Source organism: Bombina bombina, chromosome 2 (genome assembly GCF_027579735.1).
Source record: "Bombina bombina isolate aBomBom1 chromosome 2, aBomBom1.pri, whole genome shotgun sequence".
NCBI lineage: Eukaryota > Metazoa > Chordata > Amphibia > Anura > Bombinatoridae > Bombina > Bombina bombina.
Window position 1 is genome coordinate 639,094,284 of NC_069500.1, and position 24,100 is coordinate 639,118,383.

Below are 24,100 nucleotides of genomic sequence, written 5' to 3' on the forward strand. Positions count from 1 at the left end.
GCTGCTACTCCTATAAGACTACAGCTTCACATTATGCTGCAGCCCTTTGGCTGGGTGACTAGGATGTATTATGCCTAACTATTCATATTGCCATTTTTTCTGTACATATTGCTTCACATGATGTTGTTATTTGACTGACTGGATTTATGCACATCTGCTAGGCACTGTTAATGTTTAATCCTATGTCCCTAGTAGTAAATTTAGTAGACATTACCCCCACTATAGTACCCTATACCAGACAATAAGTAAATTTTAACATCTGGGTTTTCGCTTTATCAAATTATGGTCAAAATATACACTTCTCTATTACTATTAATACACACCGTGGATAGATTACCATGCATCATGTGATCCCTTGGGATCTGACTGTATCCCAATCCTCTTTCTTATTCTATCCTTAATACCAGAGCTTGTATATCTGTTAAGTATGCTAACCAGCAATATTAGGCTAAGTTATTACTGGTCTGTCTTCCGCCCCCTGCCACTCTTGTGCGGTAGGGATGAATGCTTTCTCCTCCGCACTCCTCTCTGGTAGAGTTAAGCAGTCTCTACCTAGTCCCAAGACCTAGGGCTAAGTTTTCCCCTGCATTCATGTGAAAAGGTTCCTCGGGCCCTAATACAGGATATTCTCATTTGTTTAGTGTATTTTGGCTTATCAAAGTTTATTTGTAACTATGGTTTTGCTAATGTTCACGTTTCTATCAATGTTCCGTTACGAATGTCAATTTATGCTTATAGTGGCAACTGAGACCTGTTCTGGTACATCACCGATACCAGCTGGTAGAGTAATCTTGATACCATTTTTGTACTTTCATTTGTGTGTATATCTGTTTAACTCAAAGTTTGCCTATAATTTATATACACTGAAACTGGTCCTTTTATTATTAACTTCATCATCATGTCCTCAATGGTTTAATGCAGTCACTGGTCACTTGATTGGACCTGCTTGGTTAGGGGACACTATGAATTCATACCAAAAAACAAGCTAGCATATGATGAGGACTCTCCAAATTCTTGAAGATGTCTTCAGATTGGCCCCAGTCACCAGATCCCATAAGCGGATCTCTAATATATTGAAGACGCCTGAGTGTTTAAACATTACAAAAAGAGGCTTAGATGAAGGGTGATACTTTGCCTCAATTAACGTTTTGCTTAATGTTGTATTACTGTATGAGACTATTGATTTGTACTATTGGTATGGAGATGTTACCCTTCATTCCTTGATTGTTATCTTTGTCTCTTTTTTTTGCCTTAATAAAAACACTTTTGAAAAAAAAAAAAAAAAAAGGATGAGCCAGAACTGGAGCGGCAGCAAAGGCAGACTATCAAAGGTCTTAATCTCTTTATGGGTCATGTCTGTGATAGGTTTGACCAAGGAAGAAAAGTTTTTAATAAACTTTCTATAGTAATTGGCGAATACCCAAAAAACATTGAATAGACCGAAGACCAACTGGGCGAGGCCACTGCAGAACTGCAGATAACTTGTCAGGATCCATGGAGAACCCTGCAACAGAGATAACATAACCTAGGAAGGTTACTTGAGTCTGATGGAACTCACATTTCTTGAGTTTACAAAACAGGCCGTTCTCACGTAGTCTCTGAAGAACCCGTGTAACATCAGAACGATGAGGATGTCGTCTAAGTACACCACAACACACTGTTGCAACATATCTCATAGGACATCATTAATAAATTCCTGAAAAACAGCAGGAGCATTAAATAGGCCACAGGGCATTACAAGATACTCATAATGCCCGCTAATGGTGTTAAATGCTGTTTTCCATTCGTGGCCCTCCTTAATCCTAATGAAATTGTACGCTCCTCTCAAATCAAGTTTAGTAAAGACCGTAGCTCCCTTGAGGTGATCAAAGAGTTCCGTAATGAGCGGAATAGGGTAAGCATTCTTAATGGTAAGACGATTAAGACCCCTATAATCAATGCATGGTCTTAACTCGCCATCCTTTTTCTTCACAAAGAAGAAGCCAGCCCCTGCAGGAGAGCAGGATTTGCTGATGATCCCCCGCTACAGCATCAGCAACATACTCCTCCATAGCACAATTCTCTGCAACAGACAGAGGGTACACCCGGCCCGAGGAGGAATGGCTCCGGGTTGCAGGTCTATGGCACAATCCTAAGACCGGTGAGGAGGCAACGTACCGGCACACACCTTGTCAAAAACGTCTAGGAACTCTCTGTACTCCTCTGGCAATTGTGATACCGATGAAGTGCACACGACATTAACTGGTTTCCGAAGACAAGTGGAAATACATTGCAGGGACCATGACAAAATTTCGGACCTGCGCCAGTCAAGACTGGGATTGTGCTTTTGGAGCCAGGGATAACCCAGAACAACCGGAAAATGCAGAGAGTTTATCACCTGGAACTTGAGGGTTTCAAAATGGAGAGCCCTAACAGCCATGGACAATGGAGCGGTTTCGTGAGTAACAAGTGCGGGCTGAAGGGGCCTGCCATCAATGGCCTCAATAGCAAGCGGAACAGACCGAGGCAAAACAGGAATGGAGTGCTTTGATACAAAAGCACTGTCAATGAAATAGCCCGCAGCACCGGAGTCAACAAGAGCCTGAGTGACTATGGAGGAGTCCACCCAGGAAAGGACAACCGTGACCAAAGGTTTCTCCTTAAGCGGTTCCGGGGACGAGAATAAACCACCCAAGCTCTGCCCCCGACAGGACCTTAGGTGTGAGCGTTTCCCGGCCGTGTAGGAAAAGACTTCAAAAGGTGGCCCTGTAACCCACAATAGAGGCAGAGCCCCTCCCTCCTCCAAAAGGTCCTCTCCGCCGTGGAGAGATACGTGAATCCCAACTGCATCGGCTCAGCAGTACCTGGTAACTCGGGACCAGGAGGCATGGGAGGAAAGGGAGGCATGGGTGTGAACGAACACGTAGGAGACAACGGAACAGGAGGCTTCCGCAAGCGCTCCTTGAAAGAGGGCCTCTCTCTGAGTCTGATGTCAATTAGGATCAAAAAAGACACCAATGCCTCGAGATCCTCTGGTAAATCTCTGGCAGCAACTTTGTCTTTAATCACATCAGAGAGCCCATGAAAGAAGGCGGCAACAAGGGCTTCATTGTTCCAACCTACCTCTGCGGCAAGAGTATGGAACTCAATAGCATACTGAGCAACAGATCTTGTACCTTGCTGAATGGACATGAGTCGTTTAACAGCAGAGGAGGAGCTAGCCAGAACATCAAATACCCTTCAAAAGGAGGCCACAAATTCAGGGTAATTTGAAATCACAGGTTTATTAGTCTCCCACAAGGGATTAGCCCAGGCAAGAGCGGTGTCGGAGAGTGACGAGATGAGAAATCCCACCTTAGCTCTGTCAGAGGGAAACGCCTGAGGTAACATCTCAAAGTAAATGCCCACCTGGTTCAAAAACCCTCTGCACTGAATAGGATCGCCTCCATATCGCTGAGGTAGAGGTGCAGAACCGGACATGCTCCTGGTAGGCATAGGTGCAGCAGCGGAAACAGGAGCAGCCATAACTTGCGGGACACTTCGGTCCAAATGTGCAGTGCGAGTCAGCAGGGTTTGCAGGGCTAGTGCAAATTGATCCAAGCGGTGATCCTGTACATCCATCCTGGAAATAATGGCAGGTAAAGGTGGATTATTAACACCATCAGGATTCATGGCCTTTGTGTAATGTCAGGGTGCCAGGAATCAGACTGAGACGAGAAGTGCAAAAATAATCACACCTTTATTAATAGCAACAAATAATAAAAAGTCCACAAGTCAAATAACAAGCCAGGAGTCAAAACCAGAGCTGGTTGTCAGACGAGCCAAGTCAGGAGCCAAAACGAATAGTCAGACGAGCCGGAATCAGGAACAAGGAAAACAGCAGAGTCAGGAACAAGCCAGGGATCAGGAACCAGGAAGGACGTCAGGCAGCCAGGTAATACACAGGAACTCTCACAAACAAGTCTGAGACAACGCAAAGGCAAAGCATACTGAACAGTGGCCCTTTAAATAATAATTGATGACATCACAATTCTGAGACTGCATCCTGTCTCACACGGATGATGTACACCAGTCTGGCCATAAAAGGAAGTGCAGGAAATGAGCAGCATCCCCCACAATGCACCATAGTCAGCAAGAGAGGTGAGTAAAATGGCTGCCAGCAGCACATGGCAAACAAAACAGGGAAAAAACCCTGACAGAGACATGTTTTGATTTTAGTCATGGGCAAAACAGACTTCCATTTTCTCTTGCATTCACTAAACATTAAGTCAGATCAAGTTACTATGATAACTTGCTCAAGATTTATGAGATCAAGCTAGATAAACCTTTTTGTAGAGACCCAACCCCCTTGTAGGGGGCTTTAATGGTTTTCAAGTTTTTTGTGTGTGCATATATTAGACTTTTTATAGAGATTTGTTTTTTATCCCTGCATCATGCACAGTAGGAATTATTTTTCTTTGGACCACAAAGTCAAGTTACTTGATTATATTATTATAGAAAGAATAACAATCAAGAGTTTATCTCATGATTGAAATAGTAACTCTTGGGCAATAAACTAATATATATATATAATATTATCTTTATTTAAGTGATCAGGATACTCTTTAAAGACAATATTAGAGTCGGATGCAAATGCACAATTTATACTTTAGGATAAAATTAATTCATTTGTATCAACAGATACTAAGAGTCCAATAGGCATAGAATGCTTTTTCTCAGGGGTCTTGTATGGTGCCAACTACAAAACCTGTTTCTTTAGTTGCAGTGATTCCTACTCCTCAAAATCATTTTTCGTTCAGATGTTGGACAATCCATTATCACTATAACTATCTACTATCATGCTGCATTAATAAAGCTTTTCATTTCATGTTGATGTACATGCAAGATGTGCACAAACATTTAACAGTACACAATCCCCACCGAATCTAGGTGCAAGGTGAATCCATTACTGGGCTCCTCTCATTGATCATGTCATACTTAAAGGGACACAAAAACAGGGCCAGACTGGGACCAAAAATAAGCCGTTTTAAGACAGAGCTCCCTACTCCTCCCCTTATGTAATAACAGCTATTGAAGTTCACATTTAAATAAAGAATAACCATGTATTGCTCATCAGTCTGTGTAGTCACAGTTACTCAAAATAACAGGCACCTGAGTGGGGCGAGACTGAGCAGAGCCAAGGCAACTGATCCTAACCCAAAACTAGCCACGGCTCACCAGGTAAATGCCCAATGGGCCTGCATGAAACCCAAACATTTTTCTTTCATGATTTAGATAGAGCAGACAATTTCCAGTTTACTTCTATTATCACATTTTCTTCATTATCTTGGTTTTCTTTGTTGAATGACCAGCAATGCGCTTCTGGGAGCTAGCTGAGAACAAAGGGTGAGTCAATGGTAAGAAGCATATATGTGCAGCCACCGATTTGCTGCTCCTGAGTCTACTTAGGTAAACTTTGATAAAAAAATACAAAAAGAACAAAGCAAATGATATCATTAATGTAAATGGAAAGTTATTCCTGTATCATGAAAGATAATTTGGGGGTTTTATGTCCCTTTAAAACATAAAACATAACTTTATTACTTAGGTATTTGAGGAGCTGCATGTTTACATTTTTTTTTTATTAAAATGAATAAATAAAATATAGAGAAAATAAAGCATTATAATAAAAGTACCACAAACCTTCATCTGAAGTTGTCCTTCTTCTGGAGAACTCTCAATTACAAAGTATATTTTGTCTCTAGAAGTATCCTTATCGTCTGCTGACAGTACAGCACTTGAAATGATAATATGATCGCCCATGCTTATCGCCACATCACAGCTCCTTCAAAACAAAAACATCTTTATTAATAACATTCTTGAAAATGTTTTTACTAGTTCACTTGTCCTTATTGGCCTATATTTACAGTATATGAAAAAGTTTGGTCCCGTATCCTGACAGAAAGAAATAGCCGATGTTGCCAAAATACTTGTGATATTAAAGTTTGTTACATAAACAAAAAAATATGATAACCCAGCTTTGAGATTACAAAGAAAATGGTTATGTCATCATTGTTGAACACAAATATGACATTAAAAAAAATCCCTCCAAGCTGATGTGCGTAGCAAATGTATTCATTGTGCTGTGTACAAGGGACAAAGAGATCACAGTGATGGCCAAGATGTTCCAGGATATAGGGTCTTTTTTCTCCATTATTATTATGATCTCTGTATTTTGGGTGAGGTTTTTTTTCAGTATTAGCAGGTAAATAATGTTATAACTGTGTTAGAAGAGTATGGGCTTAATAGAAATAATTGTGAAAGTTGTTTTGCTGTAATTAGACAGTTACTTAACATCAGGTGTGAATGTCAGCTGATTGTTTCTGTGATATATGTTGTAATAATTATATTAAGCAGAGCAGATTATGCACAAATTTAGATTTTATTGCTAGAACCAGATACAGCTCATACTTCATAAATTTAGCAACTGCTGTATCAGGGTACTTTTTTCTGTCTCTCCAAACAAGCATGCAGAACACAAGTAATTTAGTCAAACTGCAGAAATAAGAGATTGTGCTATGTAAAATAAAGTATAATATGTATGTGTTTTCAATATGTAACACATTCAGAAAAAAACTAAGTACAGCAATCAGTTGGCTTTATGTAGTTTTAATAGTATTTGTTGTTCTTAAACATGGATGTGAAATATGGTGTAGTAAAACCTGTGCTATAACAGAGACAGCAGAGGGCAATCAAACAACACAGATAAGTTTCCTGCAATGTCATGGTCATGAGTAAATGCATTCAGCAATGTATGTACAGAACACTTCCTTATCAGTATTGTGATGGCACCTGTATCTGTCACCAATCACATTTTCTCACACTATTGAACATTCTTTTTCAGGTTTGTTAAAGGGACAGTCAACAACAGAATTTTTGTTGTTTTAAAAGATAGATAATCCCTTAATTACCCATTCCCCAGTTTTGCATAACCAACACTGTTATATTAATACACGTTTTACCTCTGTAATTACATTTGACAGACTTGCATTTTAGCCAATCAGTGCTCACTCCTCGGTGAATTCACGTGCATGAGCTCAATGTTATCTATATGAAACACATGAACTAACGCCCTCTAGTGGTGAAAAACTGTCAAAATGCATTTAGATAAGAGGCGGAATTCAAGGTCTAAGAAATTAGCATGTGAACCTCATAGGTTTAGCTTTCAACTAAGAATACCAAGAGAACATAGCAAAATTGGTGACTTGACTGTCCCTTTAAGTATAAAGCTTCCTGATTAGCAACTTACTTTAACACAATCATTAAGACACATGAAATAAACAGAAATCAGAGAATTTCGCATATGGTAGCCCTGCTATCTGACATAATATAGTAGCCCTGCCCTCTGACATAATATGGTAGTCCTGCCCTCTGACATAATATGGTAGTCCTGCCCTCTGACATAATATGGTAGTCCTGCCCTCTGACATAATATGGTAGCCCTGCTCTCTGACATAAGGTAGCTCTGCTCTCTGACATAATAGGGTAGACCTGCTAGCTTACATAATATGGTAGCCCTGCTCTCTGACATAAGGTAGCCCTGCTCTCTGACATAAGGTAGCCCTGCTCTCTGACATAATATGGAAGCCCTGTTATCTGAAATAATATGGTAGCCCTGCTCTCTGACATAATACTTTAGCCCTGCTCTATGACATAATATGGTAGCCCTGCTAGCTTACATAATAGCCCTGCTCTCTGACATAATATGGTAACCCAGCTCTCTGACATAATATGGTAGTCCTGCTCTCCTCTGACATAATATGGTAGCCCTGCTCTCTGACATAATATGGTAGCCCTGCTCTCTGACATAATATGGTAGCCCTGCTCTCTGACATAATATGGTAGCCCTGCTATCTGACATAATATGGTAGACCTGCTCTCCTCTGACATAATATGGTAGCCCTGCTCTCTGACATAATACGGTAGCCCTGCTCTCTGACATAATATGGTAGCCCTGCTCTCCTCTGACATAATATGGTAGCCCTGCTCTCTGACATAATATGGGAGCCCTGCTCTCTGACATAATATGGTAGCCCTGCTATCTGACATAATATGGTAGTCCTGCTCTCCTCTGACATAATATGATAGCCCTGCTATCTGACATAATATGGTAGCCCTGCTCTCTGACATAATATGGTAGCCCTGCTATCTGACATAATATGGTAGCCCTGCTATCTGACATAATATGGTAGACCTGCTCTCCTCTGACATAATATGGGAGCCCTGCTATCTGACATAATATGGTAGCCCTGCTCTCCTCTGACATAATATGCTAGCCCTGCTCTCCTCTGACATAATGTGGTAGCCCTGCTCTCCTCTGACATAATATGGTAGCCCTGCTCTCCTCTGACATAACTACAGTAGGTTTTGTCTACGTTATAGATCTGATTTCCTTCTCCCTTCACCTCACTATATCCCATACTCCCTCTACATTAATATTATTATAATATTATTATTATTATTGTTTATAAAGCACCAACATTTTTACGCAGTGCTATACAAAGGTACTTTATAACCATAAGGGTAAAACACAATGAGACATTATGTAAGCACAATCAGTTGTAGATGCATTTTAATACAAAGTGAGCTCTACAATCTAAATGACATCTACCTGTGGTTCCCCAGCATTACCTTTCCTCCTCTTCTGTCATGTCCATCTCTTTAAAGCAGACTTCTTCAAACTTCCCCCCACCCCCCAAGACCCAGTGCAATGATACCACATATTTGCTTGACCATATTTTTATGATTGGTCTGAAAATTTTCTGAAGTAATATACAGTAAGATATCTGAATTTTTTTTCAGTGACTAATGTGTGCATACTTTATTCCTGATTGAAATCAAAATTGAAAGTGTTGTAAAAGGCAATAACACACACACACGCTTACTCTCATACATTACACACACACATACAACACACACACCCACCACTCTCATACAACACAATCACCACACACATTTTCATACAACACACACACACTAACTCTCATACAACATACACACTCTCATACAACACACACCAACAACACCAGAACACTACTCAGCGCTAGGTATAGATATTAAGCCCCTTATACAACATACACACAAACTCTCATACAACACACACACTTTCATACAACACACACGCCACACGACACGTACTGTCATACACCACACACATTACATTCTCTCATACAACACAATCAACCCACACACCCTCATAAAACGCACACCACACACACTCTCATATAAAACGCACAACACACACACTCTCATATAAAACGCACAACACACACACCACACCACATTCTCATATATTTCATTGCGACCCAGTAAACATGGTGTTGTGACCCAGTATTGGGTCAAGACCCATGGTTTTAAGAACTCTGCTTTAAAGGACCCCTAAAGTCAAAATTAAACTTTCATGATTCGGAGCACTCAATTTTAAACAACTTTCCAATTCACATCCATTTTCTAGATATGCATAATATTTTTATTTGCACACTTTCAGAGGCACCAGCTCCTACTGTACATGTGCAAGATTTACAGAATATACGTATATGCATTTTATAATTGATGATGGCTGTCACATGATGCAGTGGGAAGGAAAATAAAATTGGTCCTCCAGCACTGAGACCCCTCACAAGTTTCTAGAAAGGTAAATTTTGCTGTATCTCTCTAAGAGCTGTTCCCTGCATTTCTGGATGTGGATCCAGTTTGTTCTTTGTATTTTAATTTACTTAAGAATTTAGATTGTGCCCTTTTTTATTTCTACTGATTTTTATTGAAGTTGATATAATTCAAGAAACAAACCATAATCCGTTACAGAAAGCATTTTGGACCTCACATGACAGACAGATCTATAAATAAGTAAGCACAAAAGGCTCAGGTGCAAACAAAAATTTGAGTTCAGATATCCAGTCCTGAGTGAAGGCACAGGGTAAAATCCAGGCAAACAACCACAGAACAAATGAGGAATAAGGGCATGGTTAGTCAGAGAAACTGTACTAACAATTTAAGCATGGCATGAAGTAAAAGGGGAAAAACATAACCTCAAATTTCAAAGAACAACTTAATGATACCATTAGAAAGTGCACAAAACTTCTCCAAACCAATTGGAAATGGAAACAGTATTATCTAGTCAGAGGAATGAGAGGCCAAAAAACAAGAATGGCACCCTTTACTTAGGGTGTATTTAGAATTGTGATTTTACAAAGTCTGGTTATGCTTTGAAAGTTTGTGTAATTTTAACAAATTAGGACCATACTTGGCATATTTCTGTTTCTTATACAAATTATGTTTGTATTTCAAATAAGCCTGTCAGTTTCTGAAAGTAGGATGGGAGTTACCTGGGCAGAACAGGGGAGTTCCAGGATGTGTATGGTGCTCTTTCACAACCATCATAATATTAGCTAACCACTTTACACCCGCAGGTCTTACAATTCAAAATGCACTTATTTAAGTGACAGATAGGTAAAGTATACTAAACAAGAGGTACAATTTGCTAAACTAGAAGCAAATATAAGTTAAACTGTAGTGAAAACATTTCAGTTTAATTGGTATTTACTGCAAAATGAGACTTTATATCAGTGCCAGGTGTTTTTCTGTTAAATTCACTCTCCCCTGTAAGATTCTGTATCCAAGATAACCCCATTACTTTTTGGGAGGCAGCTCTAATCTCTCTAAAACGTCCAGATTCTGTAATTTTTTTCAGTTCAGTGAGTTTGGCCAGTGTACACTATAATTTCTCCGAAGCCAGATAATTTTTGATCATGCGACCATATATGTTTAATCCCTGAAGAAAGGGTTAAATATATTTAAAATTGGTTCCATAGGAGAAAAGCACCATTTAAAACCCAGCTAAACACATCTGGTGAGCCAATAGCAAGAGGCATATGTGCATAGCCACCAATCACCAGCTAGCACCCAGTATTGTATTGCTCTCCCTGAGCCTACTTATGTTTTTTTTTTTATCACATTATAAACGTAAATTGAAAAAACTCTTTAATCTGAACTATGAAAGTTTTTATTTGGTCTTTTATGTTTCTTTTAATAATAAAAAAGGCATGCAAAGGACTTTAACATAGAGATACATACATATACTAGCAACATCCAAACTTTGTGTTTATCTCCTGCATATTTAAAGCACTGCCCAGGAGCTGCAGAGCACTGCTGGTCCAAAGCATAAACCGTTGATGACCAAATCAGCAGCGATAGTCACACAGCCCAGTTGTGCAACAACCCCTGCTGATTGGGTGACTGGTATTTTCTACTCGGGACCAGCAGTGCTCTTTGTTAATTAATTTGAGCTTTTTGGGTTTTTTCCAATTATCAAAATTTAAATCTATACCTCACATTTTCTCATAGCAAAAGCTTGTCACTGTAATAAAAAAAAAAAAAATCATGTCATTCTTACATTATCCTCATCCATAAACAGTTTCAAGATGATTTAGTTGTGTAGCTTACTTGGTTAGTACAGGTTTTTCATCATTAACTCCAATAACAGTCACAAAAATGGTTCTCATGACTTTGTGTCTTCCGTCTGTAAGATGGATTGTAAAACTATCAGCAAGGTTCTCAGAGTCATCATGAATGTAGATGAGCTTCATGCCTGAAAATAATATGTTGGTTAGAAACATTTTCAGAGCATAATACATTGAATGTGAAAAATATTTATGTACTAGATGTCAGGAAAAAGTGGAATTGTTATACTTTGTGTATGTATTTGTTTGTGTAAACAAGGAATATAGGAACAGTGTCTTGTAAGGAAATTATAATACCAGCATATAATTCTGTTTGTTAGTACAAGTATTTTGTTTATAACCGTCCTTTCCAACCATGTTTTTTTTTTTTTATCCCAATCTCTCATTTATATCTGCAGGTTAACGACTACAGGTGAGCCCTTTTCAATATTGACACAGTAACAAACAACAATTTTTACTGTTTTTCAGTAACACTGATTGATTTGGTGAAAAATGGTCGTTTACAGTCCTGTTTGTTTCTGATCACAATACAAATCTCAATTAATGACACCTTTTTTGCTTTTTGAACTCAGGACTTGATTAACCCCATACAACATTTTTCAAATTATCAGCAAGTACCCCAAAAGGTTTTGAATGTAACATTGTTTTTGAACATGTGCAAAAAAACCCTGAAATTATGTTGTCACCCAATAGATACAAACACTTCCTGTTTGATCAATGAATGAAGTGTTTTTACATTAATAAAAAGTAGTAGCAAAATCGATAACCAAACAAACACACATTCCCACTATACCGACAATGTTTCTGTTTACTTACAGAGACTTATTTCTACGACTTTGGCGCATAACAGGTTAATTACACATGTCACCTATTAGCAACACTTACTAAAATGGATCAATCAAAATACAGACCCTTCAACCTGTTATGTAATTGATGTCCTTACAAGATCACCATTTTGTTGTTAATTATTCACGTTTTGTGATACAATTACAAAATCACAAGATTAACAAACACACACAAATATTTTGTGTTGTTTTCAAGCTTTAGGGTATTAACAGCAGAAGCATTTTTGGATTGTGGGTATTGGAAATCACTCTGACAATACCGTTATCTGCTGAAAAACAAGAGATCAGCCCATTGGTTAATAAGGCAAACTAATGCACAATACTTTAGCACAGTGTTCTTTAAACTCCCCCCCCCCCCCCCCAGCCCCAGTGCAATGATACCACATAGCTTTGCAACCCTATTTTTATGCTTGGTCTGAAAATTTCTGAAGTAATATACAACAAGATAACTGCAATTTTTGTGATTGAAATGTGTGCATATTGCTTACCTAAACCTAGTCAAACTTGAAATTTTGTTAAAGGTAATAACACACACACTCAACACACACTCTCATATTAAACATACACACACACTTATACAACACACACTCTCATATTACACATAAATACACCACACACATCACACACACACTCTCAAATTACACATACACACACACTTATACAACACACACTCTCATATTACACATGCATACACCACACACACTCTCATATTACACATACACACACCACACATACACTTATACAACATACACACACACACTCTCAGATTACACATACACACACACATCACACACGCTTATACAACACACACATCACACACACACTTATACAACACATACATCACACACACACACACTCAGATTACACAAACAGAAACACACACACTTATACAACACACACTCTCATATTACACATACACACACCACAAACACACTCTTACAACACGCACATTACACCCACACTTATACAACACACACATCACACACACTCTCAGACACTCCTACAACACACACATAAGTAATGACCCAGTAAAAATGGTGTTGTGACCCTGCTCTAACATATCTGCCTATCTTGTCATAAAATAACCAGTGAAAGTTACTTTGTGAAAGGATAGTAACACTTATATCACTTCTGCAATGTATCTAAATCACTGCAGCACAAGTGTTATGCAGGTGGTTTACAGTAGTTCCCTGTGTCTGTGCATGTTCATTTTTTGTCTGTCCCACCCTCGCACAAAGCCATTTTCTGTATATGGTGGGGAATGGTAGTGGCAATAAGAGGCTATACTGACCACTTCATAGACAAAAAGGAGATCCTGCTCCCACTGCCTGCACCAGTTTCTCTTCCTAATGCATGACATGTGTGTGCTGTTCCAGTACTTTGGGTTAGATTACGAGTGGAGTACTATAGTTTGTGCATGAGTCATATTGTGTTTTCACGGCCGTTTGATCGCAAGTTTAATTCCCTTTACATTACAAGTTGAAAGGGTCTTGAAAAAGGCCTTGAAGGGGCCGAAACGCGTTGACTATTAGCTAGTAAGCTCATTTTCAATTTCTTATTCAAAGTCTGGACGTTCTACACTATTTTTATACTTTTACAGGACACTGAATCAGGGACCAAATTGGACAATAGAGAGACCACTAAGGATCCAACAAGATTCTCATCACCGGATTTCTCACCACCAGGAAACAAGTTTGACTTATTATTGATTATTTACTTCAAGTCTTTTACTTTATTTTTCACTTGCATTGGGACACACTGACTTGTTTTTATTGCTTTGGATTTATCACTGTTCATTTTTGTTTTTTATTTTTACCTGTTTAATTTTTCATTTTAATTTTTCCAAGCAGATTCATACTCACGTAGTGTACACTCTATCTTTTGGTTTGCATGTGCAATTTTTAACACATTTTTGACACATTTCAACACAACTCAAAACATTTGTTGCAATTTTTGCAAGTTTGGAACAGTTGTAATTTGCTCTTAGCTTTACAAACCAGCATATACCACATGTTTCAACTGTGACTATAAGTCACAATTTCATCTAAGCATAAGCTGGTTTCTATACCCGCTATACAGGACCTGATCACCTCTCAAACTTTATTCACACAATCTAGTGTGAGGCAGCAGGCCAAATTCAAGCATTCAATATACATCATTACCATCATCATTATCTAAGCTGGGGGATAGCGCCTCACATAACATTTTTAAGAGTTTTTTATATGATTTTTAAGCGATTGTAGATGATTATGTTTATTGTGGATCCACAATTTATATTTTATTGTATGTAATAAATGCTGTTTTAATTATAACCCCTCATTACCCTTATTAACTTAATCATCTCTTTAAAGGGTCATTAAGTCACACAACAGTGACCAACACAACAATACCTCGCCCATTTGAGGCTCTCTGAACATACCCCATACATATTTAATACAAGTTGAAAGTAAATGCAAAGCGTGAGCGCAATCGTGATTTATGCTAGAATGGTCATCGCGACTTCAGAGCTCTGGTTAATTGTTACGCTCGAATAAAAAGTGTCACAAAACACATCAAAAATACATTACAAAGTACAGTTACACTCATAACAACACCATCTAATAAAAATTATTGTAATCAACCATTATAAGGGCTCAAAGATATAAGGTCTCAGGTGTTAGAAAGAAAAAGGCAGGCAAAGGGCTTTAACATAGAGATACATAGATATACATGTCTACATATAAATAAATATACAGGTGGCCCTCGTTTTACAACGGTTCAATTTACACCGTTTCAGAATAACAACCTTTTTTTTCCAGTCATGTGACTGCTATTGAAAAGCATTGAGAAGCAGTGCATTTATTAAAATAGCCAGTAGGTGGAGCTGTCCGCTTGTGTTGCAGCAAAGCCAAGCAAGCTGAAATTAATCAGTTTAACCAGACCTGAGCTATCAAGCAGATTTCAAAGGAACAAGATCTTCCTGTCTATAAATCAGTCCAGATTGAAATGCATAGAAAGAACTGTTTGCAGAAAAATGCAAGTGAAGTCTGTGTTGTGTGATTGTTTTATTAGGTTTATAATGCTGTTTAGCAAATGTTTTTGTTCATTTAACTTAGTTTAATTATATATTCTGTGTTGTGTGATTATTTTATTAGGTTTATAACGCTGTTTAGCATTTAAAGTCTTAATTTCAAAGCTTTAAAAATAATGTATTAAGTGTTACTTATGACAATTTTGAGAGGGACCTGGAACCTATCTCCCTCACTTCCCATTGACTTACATTATAAACTGGGTTTCAATTTACAACGGTTTCGATTTACAACCATTCTTTCTGGAACCTAACCCCGGCATAAACTGAGGGCTACCTGTATATTATTATTATTATTCTTCTTTATTTATAAAGCGCCGACAGATTCCGCAGTGCTGCCCATGGGTACAAGGATAACAGTACAGTGGAGAAACAATACGATAAGACACAAAATTTTACAGACAAATACAGGGGGAATTGAGGGCCCTATTCCCGTGAGAACTTACAATCTATACGGGTAGGAGGATTGGAAACAGGAGGTGGGGACTGCAGAGGTGAGAATGATATTAGTGAGGAGATAGAGGGCAACTGTTAGTTAATTGAAGTTTAACTAAGTTTAATAAGTCGGGTGATAAGCTTCCCTGAACAGAAAGGTATTTGTGTGTATGTGTGCGTATATATATATATATATATATATATATATATATATATATATATGTGTGTGTGTATATGTATTTACCGACATATTAACACATAAATACACATGTACACACATGCACATGTGCATTGGAGCTCTTCGCAGTCAAGTAGATGAAAACATGAAAAATCATATTTAATCATTATTTATTTTTAATAAAGTGTTATACTGTGTATTTACTGTAAATATTTCACATTCCAATGTTCTGCACACAGCAGAATGTTCTTTGTAATTTTAAATAGATATTCCTATATATATATATATCTATACCTATATAGGTATAAATATATATTTGCGCAAAAATCCATCATAAATATATATATTTAAATATATCATTAAGAATAAATAGAACATATTCTGCTATGTGGCAAACATGGAATTATGAAATATGCAATATTATCGTCTTATGTTGCGCTTTTAAATAACCACGATCGTGTTTCAACTTTTTCAGCTCCATTGAAGTCTAAGGGGGAATGTGATTTTGCACTTCCGACTTCTCAAAGTCTATTTGTTACCGTGACTTTGCAAACACGAGAGAGCAAACTTTTTACTTTCAACTCGTAATACGAGCACAAATCGCTGAGAACAAAAAAATTACTTCACGCAGTGTTAATGCTCAAATGCGAGCACAAACTACCACTCCACTAGTAATCTGGCCCTTAGTCGTATTTGTGCATGCGAGAATAATGGCCTTTATATCTAGGTAAGCTTTGCTTATTTGAAGGCTGTTTATGTGCATTAAATATATTTTTATTTGATTAATATTTCTAAAATTTTCTTTACAAATGAAAAAACAAACAAACAGTGTCACATGATGTGAAATGATTGGATAACTCCTGCTGTAGAACTCTGACATACCTTTTGCACTGATTTAATTTTAAGGGAAAATCTATCAAGGCTACAATCAGACAAGCTCTCAAGTAGAGAACCTGTCCGCCTGCAATAGTCATCCTGCAATGCAGCATCTCACGTTACAATACACGGTTGAATTATTCATTACTGCTTGATGATTACAGTTCCAATAGAACATTAAAACTTAAAGGGAGAGTATACACCAATTTTCATATAACTGCATGTAATAGACACTCCAACAAAGAAGAATATGCAGATACTGATATACAAATCCAGTATAAAACCTTTTAAAAACGTACTTAGAAGCTCTCAAGTTAGCACTGTTGATGAGGTTAGGCTGGGACACACACTGAAAGGGGTTGAGAAAACATGAAGAGCAGACCCCTCCCTTCTCCTGCATATGAAAAGACCCGGCGTCTGTAGACATCAGTATACATCTAAAACTTTGGGGCTTGGTTAGGAGTCTGAAAATCATCACAATGTTATTTAAAAGAAAGCAAAACTATGGTGCATTGTTACAAAAACACTCCCAGATGGGCTATATAAATGGATAATCTACAAAACATTTATGCAAAGAGAAATCTAGTGATGTCCCTTTAATTGACAAGTAAGTGCCTTGTTTTTATAGTGATAATAGTAAACGGGCATTTACATACCATTTTTTAAAAGTTCCATGGAAAACTCTTGCACCATATGCAGATTATTCTTTTTAAGTGGCTGATGGAAACTTGCATGGTCACTGCCATAATCTTTTTCAACTACCATCCCATGATGTGGCTGCTCTGTAAGAGTAAATGTTAGATGATTCTGAGGGGAATCCATGTCGGCCACATTTATTATGGAAGGATCAAGTTCTATCATTTGGCCTTCAACAACCTAAAATAAACAAGACAGACATCAAAGGAAAAATAAAGAAAAGTCATAGGGGTTAAAAACATAGTAAAGCTGAACTTGGCAATTGTAATGCAGGACATGGCCACTGAGCCAATTAGGAGGGTTGTACGCACTTAAAGGAACATAAAACCCAACATTATTTTTTCATGAATCATATAGAGCATACAATTTTAAACAAATTTCCAGTTTACCTCTATTTTTTTATTATATTGTTATCCTTTGTTAAAAAGCATGGATGTAAGCTCAGGAGCACGTGTCTGCAGTACTATATGGTAGCAGTTTTGTAACAATGTTATACATTAGCAAGCGCACTAGATGGCAGCACTATTTCCTGTCATGTAGTGCCCCAGACATGTGCCCGCTACCTATCTAGATATCTCTTCAACAAAGAATTACATGAAAAAGAAGCAAATTCAATAATAGAAGTAAAATGGGAACTTTTTTAAAAATTGTATTCTCTATCTGAATAATGAGAGAAAAATATTAGGTTTCATGTCCCTTTAATCATGTAACCACCAATCAGAAGCCATGAACACGTAATGAATGGAGGTACATAGCAGCCTAAGAACCTTCACTGGTTGATTGGTAGGTATGCATCAGCTTGCTTGTTATGCACGGAACATACCTATCAATCGATGGTGACGTAAGCTCAGCAGTTAGCAATGGGCACTTACACATAGTGCTGATGTGATAAAATTAAAGGGACAGTTTACCCAAAATTTTCTCCCCTTCAATTTGCTCCCAATGATCCATTTTACCTGCCTAAGTGTATTAAATTGTTTACAGGTAGTTTTTTTACCCTTATTTCTGCATTTGAAATAGCTGACTTAGCCTGTGGTATCCCCACCTATACTAAAAGTTTATATACTGGAGTCCAGGCAATTGACAGGCAATGTAAACACAGCCAGCAGAAGTAATCACACCCCTAGTGGGGTAAAGAAGAGATAACTAATGAAATGATGATGTTCCTTTGTTCTCTCTAAGTATTGGGCTTTGGTTTACAAACATATATAAGATAAGGAAGAAAGTCTGTGTACACAAATTGATAGCATAATGAGATATTATTTTGCCTGCAAGCTCAACCCATTTTAATAACCTGTGGTTTCAAAGCACAAAACCAGAAATTTCATATACAAAAATAAACCTGAAAATGCAATTTTTCATACATTTTATACTCTGCAGCTGGTATAACAAGTCATTGGAAATACATTAAGGGATAATCAATTTTACAGTATACTGTCCCTTTAAGGGAAAATAAATAATTTTTTTATTTTGATATAAAATGTTTGATTATGTGTAGTAAAACAACTTTTCAATATAATTGTATAATTTAATTTGCTCCTTTTTACTACAATTTAAATGTGAAAATTAAGAGTTTTCTTGTTCTGACAACTGTAAGAGCACATGGCTTCACAAGCATAACCCTGCTACATATCTGTCCCTGACTGGGTTCAGCAGATGTTATTAGGTAACAGACCTAAAATAATTGAGATTTTGATAACAAAATGACAGTGGCTAGCTGTGTCTATTCCAGTAACAAATCCTGACTGGCTCCTCCAAATAATAAAAATAGTGGGTGGAGTTTGGCTTTTGAAAAACAATCTCAGCAAACAAGATTTTAATGTATTCAAATAATTTTCAAAGTCCCACAGTATGTTATTTTATTGAAAGACTTTAAAACAATCTTGTAATTACAAGATATTTACATTTCTTTTTAAGAGATGAAATCCAAAGTATTTCTTCGTTCCAGATAGAGCATTCATTTTACTAACATTTCCAATTTACTTCTACTAAATTGCAAGAATGCTATACATTGTGAAAACAATGCAACAATCTAGTGCTCAAAAGCATTCTTGTAAAACTGTGGCCATATGAATGGTTCTCCATACGCGGGCACGCTACCTTTGAAGATATGCTATTCAATTATTCAAAAAAGATATCAGAAGAACAAAGTCAATTTGAAAATAGAAGTAAATTGGAAAGTTTTTTTATTTTTTATGGTATACTCTTTCTGAATCATGAAAGAAAATATTTTGGTTTTGTGCCCATTTAAACAATCTTTTTTTTAAACACATTTTGCACCACATAGAGCCTTGCTATAGTATTAAACAGCAAAATAAGTCCAATTGCATAAGATAAACAAATGATATTACATAGGGAATAAATGACCATATCAAGATCATTACAGCTTTAAGAATAAGACACAATCATTTATCTTAATTAGTGTTATTTTTTTCTAGTTTTACATACTGTAATGTTCCTGGCCATAAACTCTGGAACTTCATCATTTGTTGGTTTGATTATAATATAAAATGGCTTCTCTGCAGAATTCTGTTTCCCATCAGTAACATAGACTGTAAACTGGTCAGAGGTTGGCTCTATCCTGTGATGCCTGGACTGTACGTAGTTTATATTCAAAGATATTATGTCTTTCAATATAAATGAATCTGGACAAAGGGACATAAAGAGGACAGTTAAAATATATTTGCTAGAACTTCATAAAACAGACACACACACATATATATCTATAAAAATACACACACATTCAAACATTCATTTATATATAAACACACACAAAACATATCTTTAAATGTGCCTCAGTAAAGTATATTGAATATACTGCGATGTCTGCATTTACAAATGGATGATTACATTTTTTTTCAGTTAAAATGCAAAAAAAACACATACATAATCTCCTATTTTATGGTCGGCATAGAACTAAGATATTTAGCTTGCACTTCTCTGTAGCCATATGTTTCTAAAGGCAAGTCTCCTTATCATTTTATGCTTCAAGTTCCAAAAACGCAGGCTCTAAGCTACGCTTTGTTCTCATTTGCTATACCATCTGCTATATATTTCACATCCTCCCACTACCGTGACAAAAAAATGAAATAAACATGTAAATACCAACATTTCAGATTAGACAAACGTTTAAAAGATTAAGAAGGTGTAAGCAATTTTAGAACGATAACAGACATATATAGCAACAGGAAAGTCTTAGAAAAGATTGCCATTTGGCAAAGAAAAGCACAGTTATGGGAAATGTATTATAAATACCAGAACACAAATACAATTAGCATAATCATTTAAAAGAAGAAAGAGCCTACTTATTTATTTGTTGAATGGATGTTCTTATCAGCTCATGACAACAGACATTGTAATGTTTCTAAAACTCACAACTTACCAATACTTATGCCCATGTTACTTTACCCTCAAATCCAGGAGAAGGTAGGAGTTCTCAATGTAACCATACTGAGGGTGGAGAGACCAGTATAAACTCCAAAATGTTCTTGTCTGAGTCTGGGTCACTGGCATGCAAATGGTTAACTGTTAAAGGGGCAGACCCACCTTCATCCACTCACAAACATTTCACACTGCAAAACAACAATCAAGTTTTAAACCAAAATAGCATAATTTCAGCTTTTCAACATCTTGTAATGGTTCTTAAATTTCATACCTATTATTACGGAAGGTGGTTGATTATCCACAGGAAAGATAGTGATGTTGAGGTCATATACAGGAAAAGAGTCATGATTCGTAATAAAGGAAGACGTGGTCCATTGTAGCAACATGTCTTTCCTCTGTATTGGCTTCTACATCAGAAACCACCAGCGTTTATAATGTCAAAGCAAGGACTCAGGGCCAATCTCTCCATCTAGGTTATTAAACAGGAGAAGCCATTTACAAGTCAAATCCCCACTGTAGGTGCATAAGGTTATTTATTAGAGCATGTTAGTTTTGCATTACTGACCCTAGCTAACCCCTGCAAAAAGATTAAACACATAGTTAAAAGCCTAGCTTCTTGAACTAAAAGCATAGGAGCCTTTTATGAGGTTGTATACAAATAAATACAAGTATCCCTCAGTTTACTCCGGGGTTAGGTTCCAGAAGAATGGTTGTAAATCGAAACCATTGTAAATTGAATCCCAGTTTATAATGTAGAGTCAATGGGAAGTGAGGGAGATAGGTTCCAGGCCCCTCTCAAAATTGTCATAGACTAACACCTAATACATATTTTTAAAGCTTTGAAATGAAGACTTAAATGCTAAACAGCATTATAAACCTAATAAAATAATCACACAACACAGACTTCACTTGCAATTTTTCTTCCAAACAGTTCTTTCTATGCATTCCAATCTGGACTGATTTATAGACAGATGATCTTGTTCCTTTGAAATCTGCTCGATAGCTCAGGTCTGGTTAAACTGATTTAATTTCAGCTTGCTTGCTTTGCTGCAACACAAGCAGACAGCTCCATCTACTGGGCTATTTTAATAAATGCACTGCTTCTGAATGCTTTTCAATAGCAGTCACGTGACTGGAAAAAAAGGTTGTTATTCTGAAACGGTGTAAATTGAACCGTTGTAAAACGAGGGCCACCTGTAAATTTGTTCAAGACCAGATCTCTTTTAGGTAAAGCCTTAAAAAACATTAACAAAAACAGTAAGAACATAATTGCTGATTGGTCTATTCCTGAGCAACTTCATAGAAAATAACATTTGGGGGCGAGCTAGCCATCCTGGGAGATGGCGGCTGTTTAACTGAGCTCTTAGGCCCGAGCTAGGTGAAAACGTTTTAGCATTAGTCACCCTGCACTTTAAGGCCATAAACCATCACATAAGTGAGCGACTAACCTCAGGCATAGGTTTTGTGAAAGACCAAACGTGCCTCGCTACAGGAGATTGCCTGCAAAGAGAGAGAGCTCTGTGCGCACAAAATCACTGCACCCCTGATCCTGATGGCGGCTTAACGGAGAGGATCAGTGACCGAGACATCTCCATTGAGGGGCATTTAGAGACAGACCCTCCGGAAAGTACATAGACTTACCAGGATACCGCCCTTTGAAATCCGAGCAGAACGCACTGGAGATGAGTGCCGAGACAGGCCGCAGCCTATACTAAAGTTTGGTTGCGCACTCAAAATTCCAACCGCCGGGTGCACGCCGCAGCAGTAGGTGACTGCATGTAAAGGGGTAAGGAAAACGGAACATGTAATAATCAATTTGCCACAAAAGAGAAGTTGTGCTCCAATACCCTCAAAGTGTTAAGGATAATATATAGCAAGCGGTACACTTTAAACTCAGATAGCCAGATTTAAGGTGTTTCAAACATCCCTTCAAGTGCATTTGACAAAATGTAATCACACATACCCTGCTATAATTTATAATACGCTGCTAAATGTGAGCAAGACTTTCAGAGTGAATCCCTCAACTGTGATAAAGATAAATACATCAAACAGTGCGCTTCAAACTCAGACAGCCAAATTAAGGTGTCCACACAACATATGGGCATTTTTGCAAGCCTCCACACTTGGAAAATATAATCACACCTCATCTACTATTGCTGCAGCGTGTTTGCTCAATGTGAGCAAGATTTACAGATTGAATTCCTTATAAAGTGCTTGCAACGACAGCAAAGACCTAAAGATCTTTATACTCAGCAACAGATTCTTTACTTATCTCTTAAAGAATTAGTGAAGGTGGAGGAGCAGAAACCATTTAATGATGTCTCCAAAAAAATTAATAAACCAGCAAAAATGCCAAACCCCTAAAAACATTTACTCATACAGTAAACAACTTTTTCAAGACACTTGAGACAAAAAACATAGCTCCCACAGAAGAAGCAATGCCAGACCAAAGGTCTGAACACCAGTTCATCAGAATCTGAAAGTGACCACGCTTCAGAAAACATCACTATCCCACAGCTCTCTTAAAACAATCCCATCAAAAAAGGGACTTTTCTTCCCTTATTTCACAGGTCAAGCAATGCATCAAGGAGGAAATTTCAGACCTCAAAAAGGACATTTCTAACATTGGTCACAGAGTAGAATCACTCGAGAATATCCAAGATCTACATGCAGACGCTATCATAGACCTGCAAAGCACCATTCAGAAACAAGATACAACTATCACTGAGCTGGAGGATAAGATAGATGATGTCGAAAAAATCGCAGCAGACGCCATAATATTAGACTGCTGGGAATCCCCGAAACCATCCTACCATCAGATATTGAACAATATCTTCAAGACATTCTTCAGCACACTAAAAAAAAGAAGAAACACCCTCAAAAATCTGTATAACAGAGCTCACAGAGCCCTACGGCCTAAACCGATAGCAGGACAAGCACCAGGGGATATTATAGTCCCGCATCACTAACTTTCAAGAAAGAAGAGGAGCTAATGAAATTGCTAGAGAACAACAGCCCATTAAGTAATGACAACATAGACATACAAATGTTTACCGATTTGTCACAGAGAATAATCTTTCAAAAAGAAGGGAACTTAAGCCACTCACGTTGATGTTGAGGAAACTAAACATCCCATACAGAT

General features: G+C 37.5%; 1 protein-coding gene across 1 annotated transcript in view; it reads right to left on the reverse strand.

The window, feature by feature from the left end:
• Positions 1-24,100, reverse strand: part of FREM1 (FRAS1 related extracellular matrix 1) — a 379,269-nt gene that overhangs the window by 156,309 nt on the left and 198,860 nt on the right. Inside the window, 9 exon segments of the mRNA XM_053702577.1 lie at positions 5,662-5,803; positions 11,461-11,605; positions 17,535-17,754; positions 20,023-20,219; positions 20,957-20,978; positions 20,981-21,131; positions 21,217-21,310; positions 21,313-21,351; positions 21,354-21,407. Coding sequence (XP_053558552.1) covers positions 5,662-5,803; positions 11,461-11,605; positions 17,535-17,754; positions 20,023-20,219; positions 20,957-20,978; positions 20,981-21,131; positions 21,217-21,310; positions 21,313-21,351; positions 21,354-21,407 — 1,064 coding nt within the window.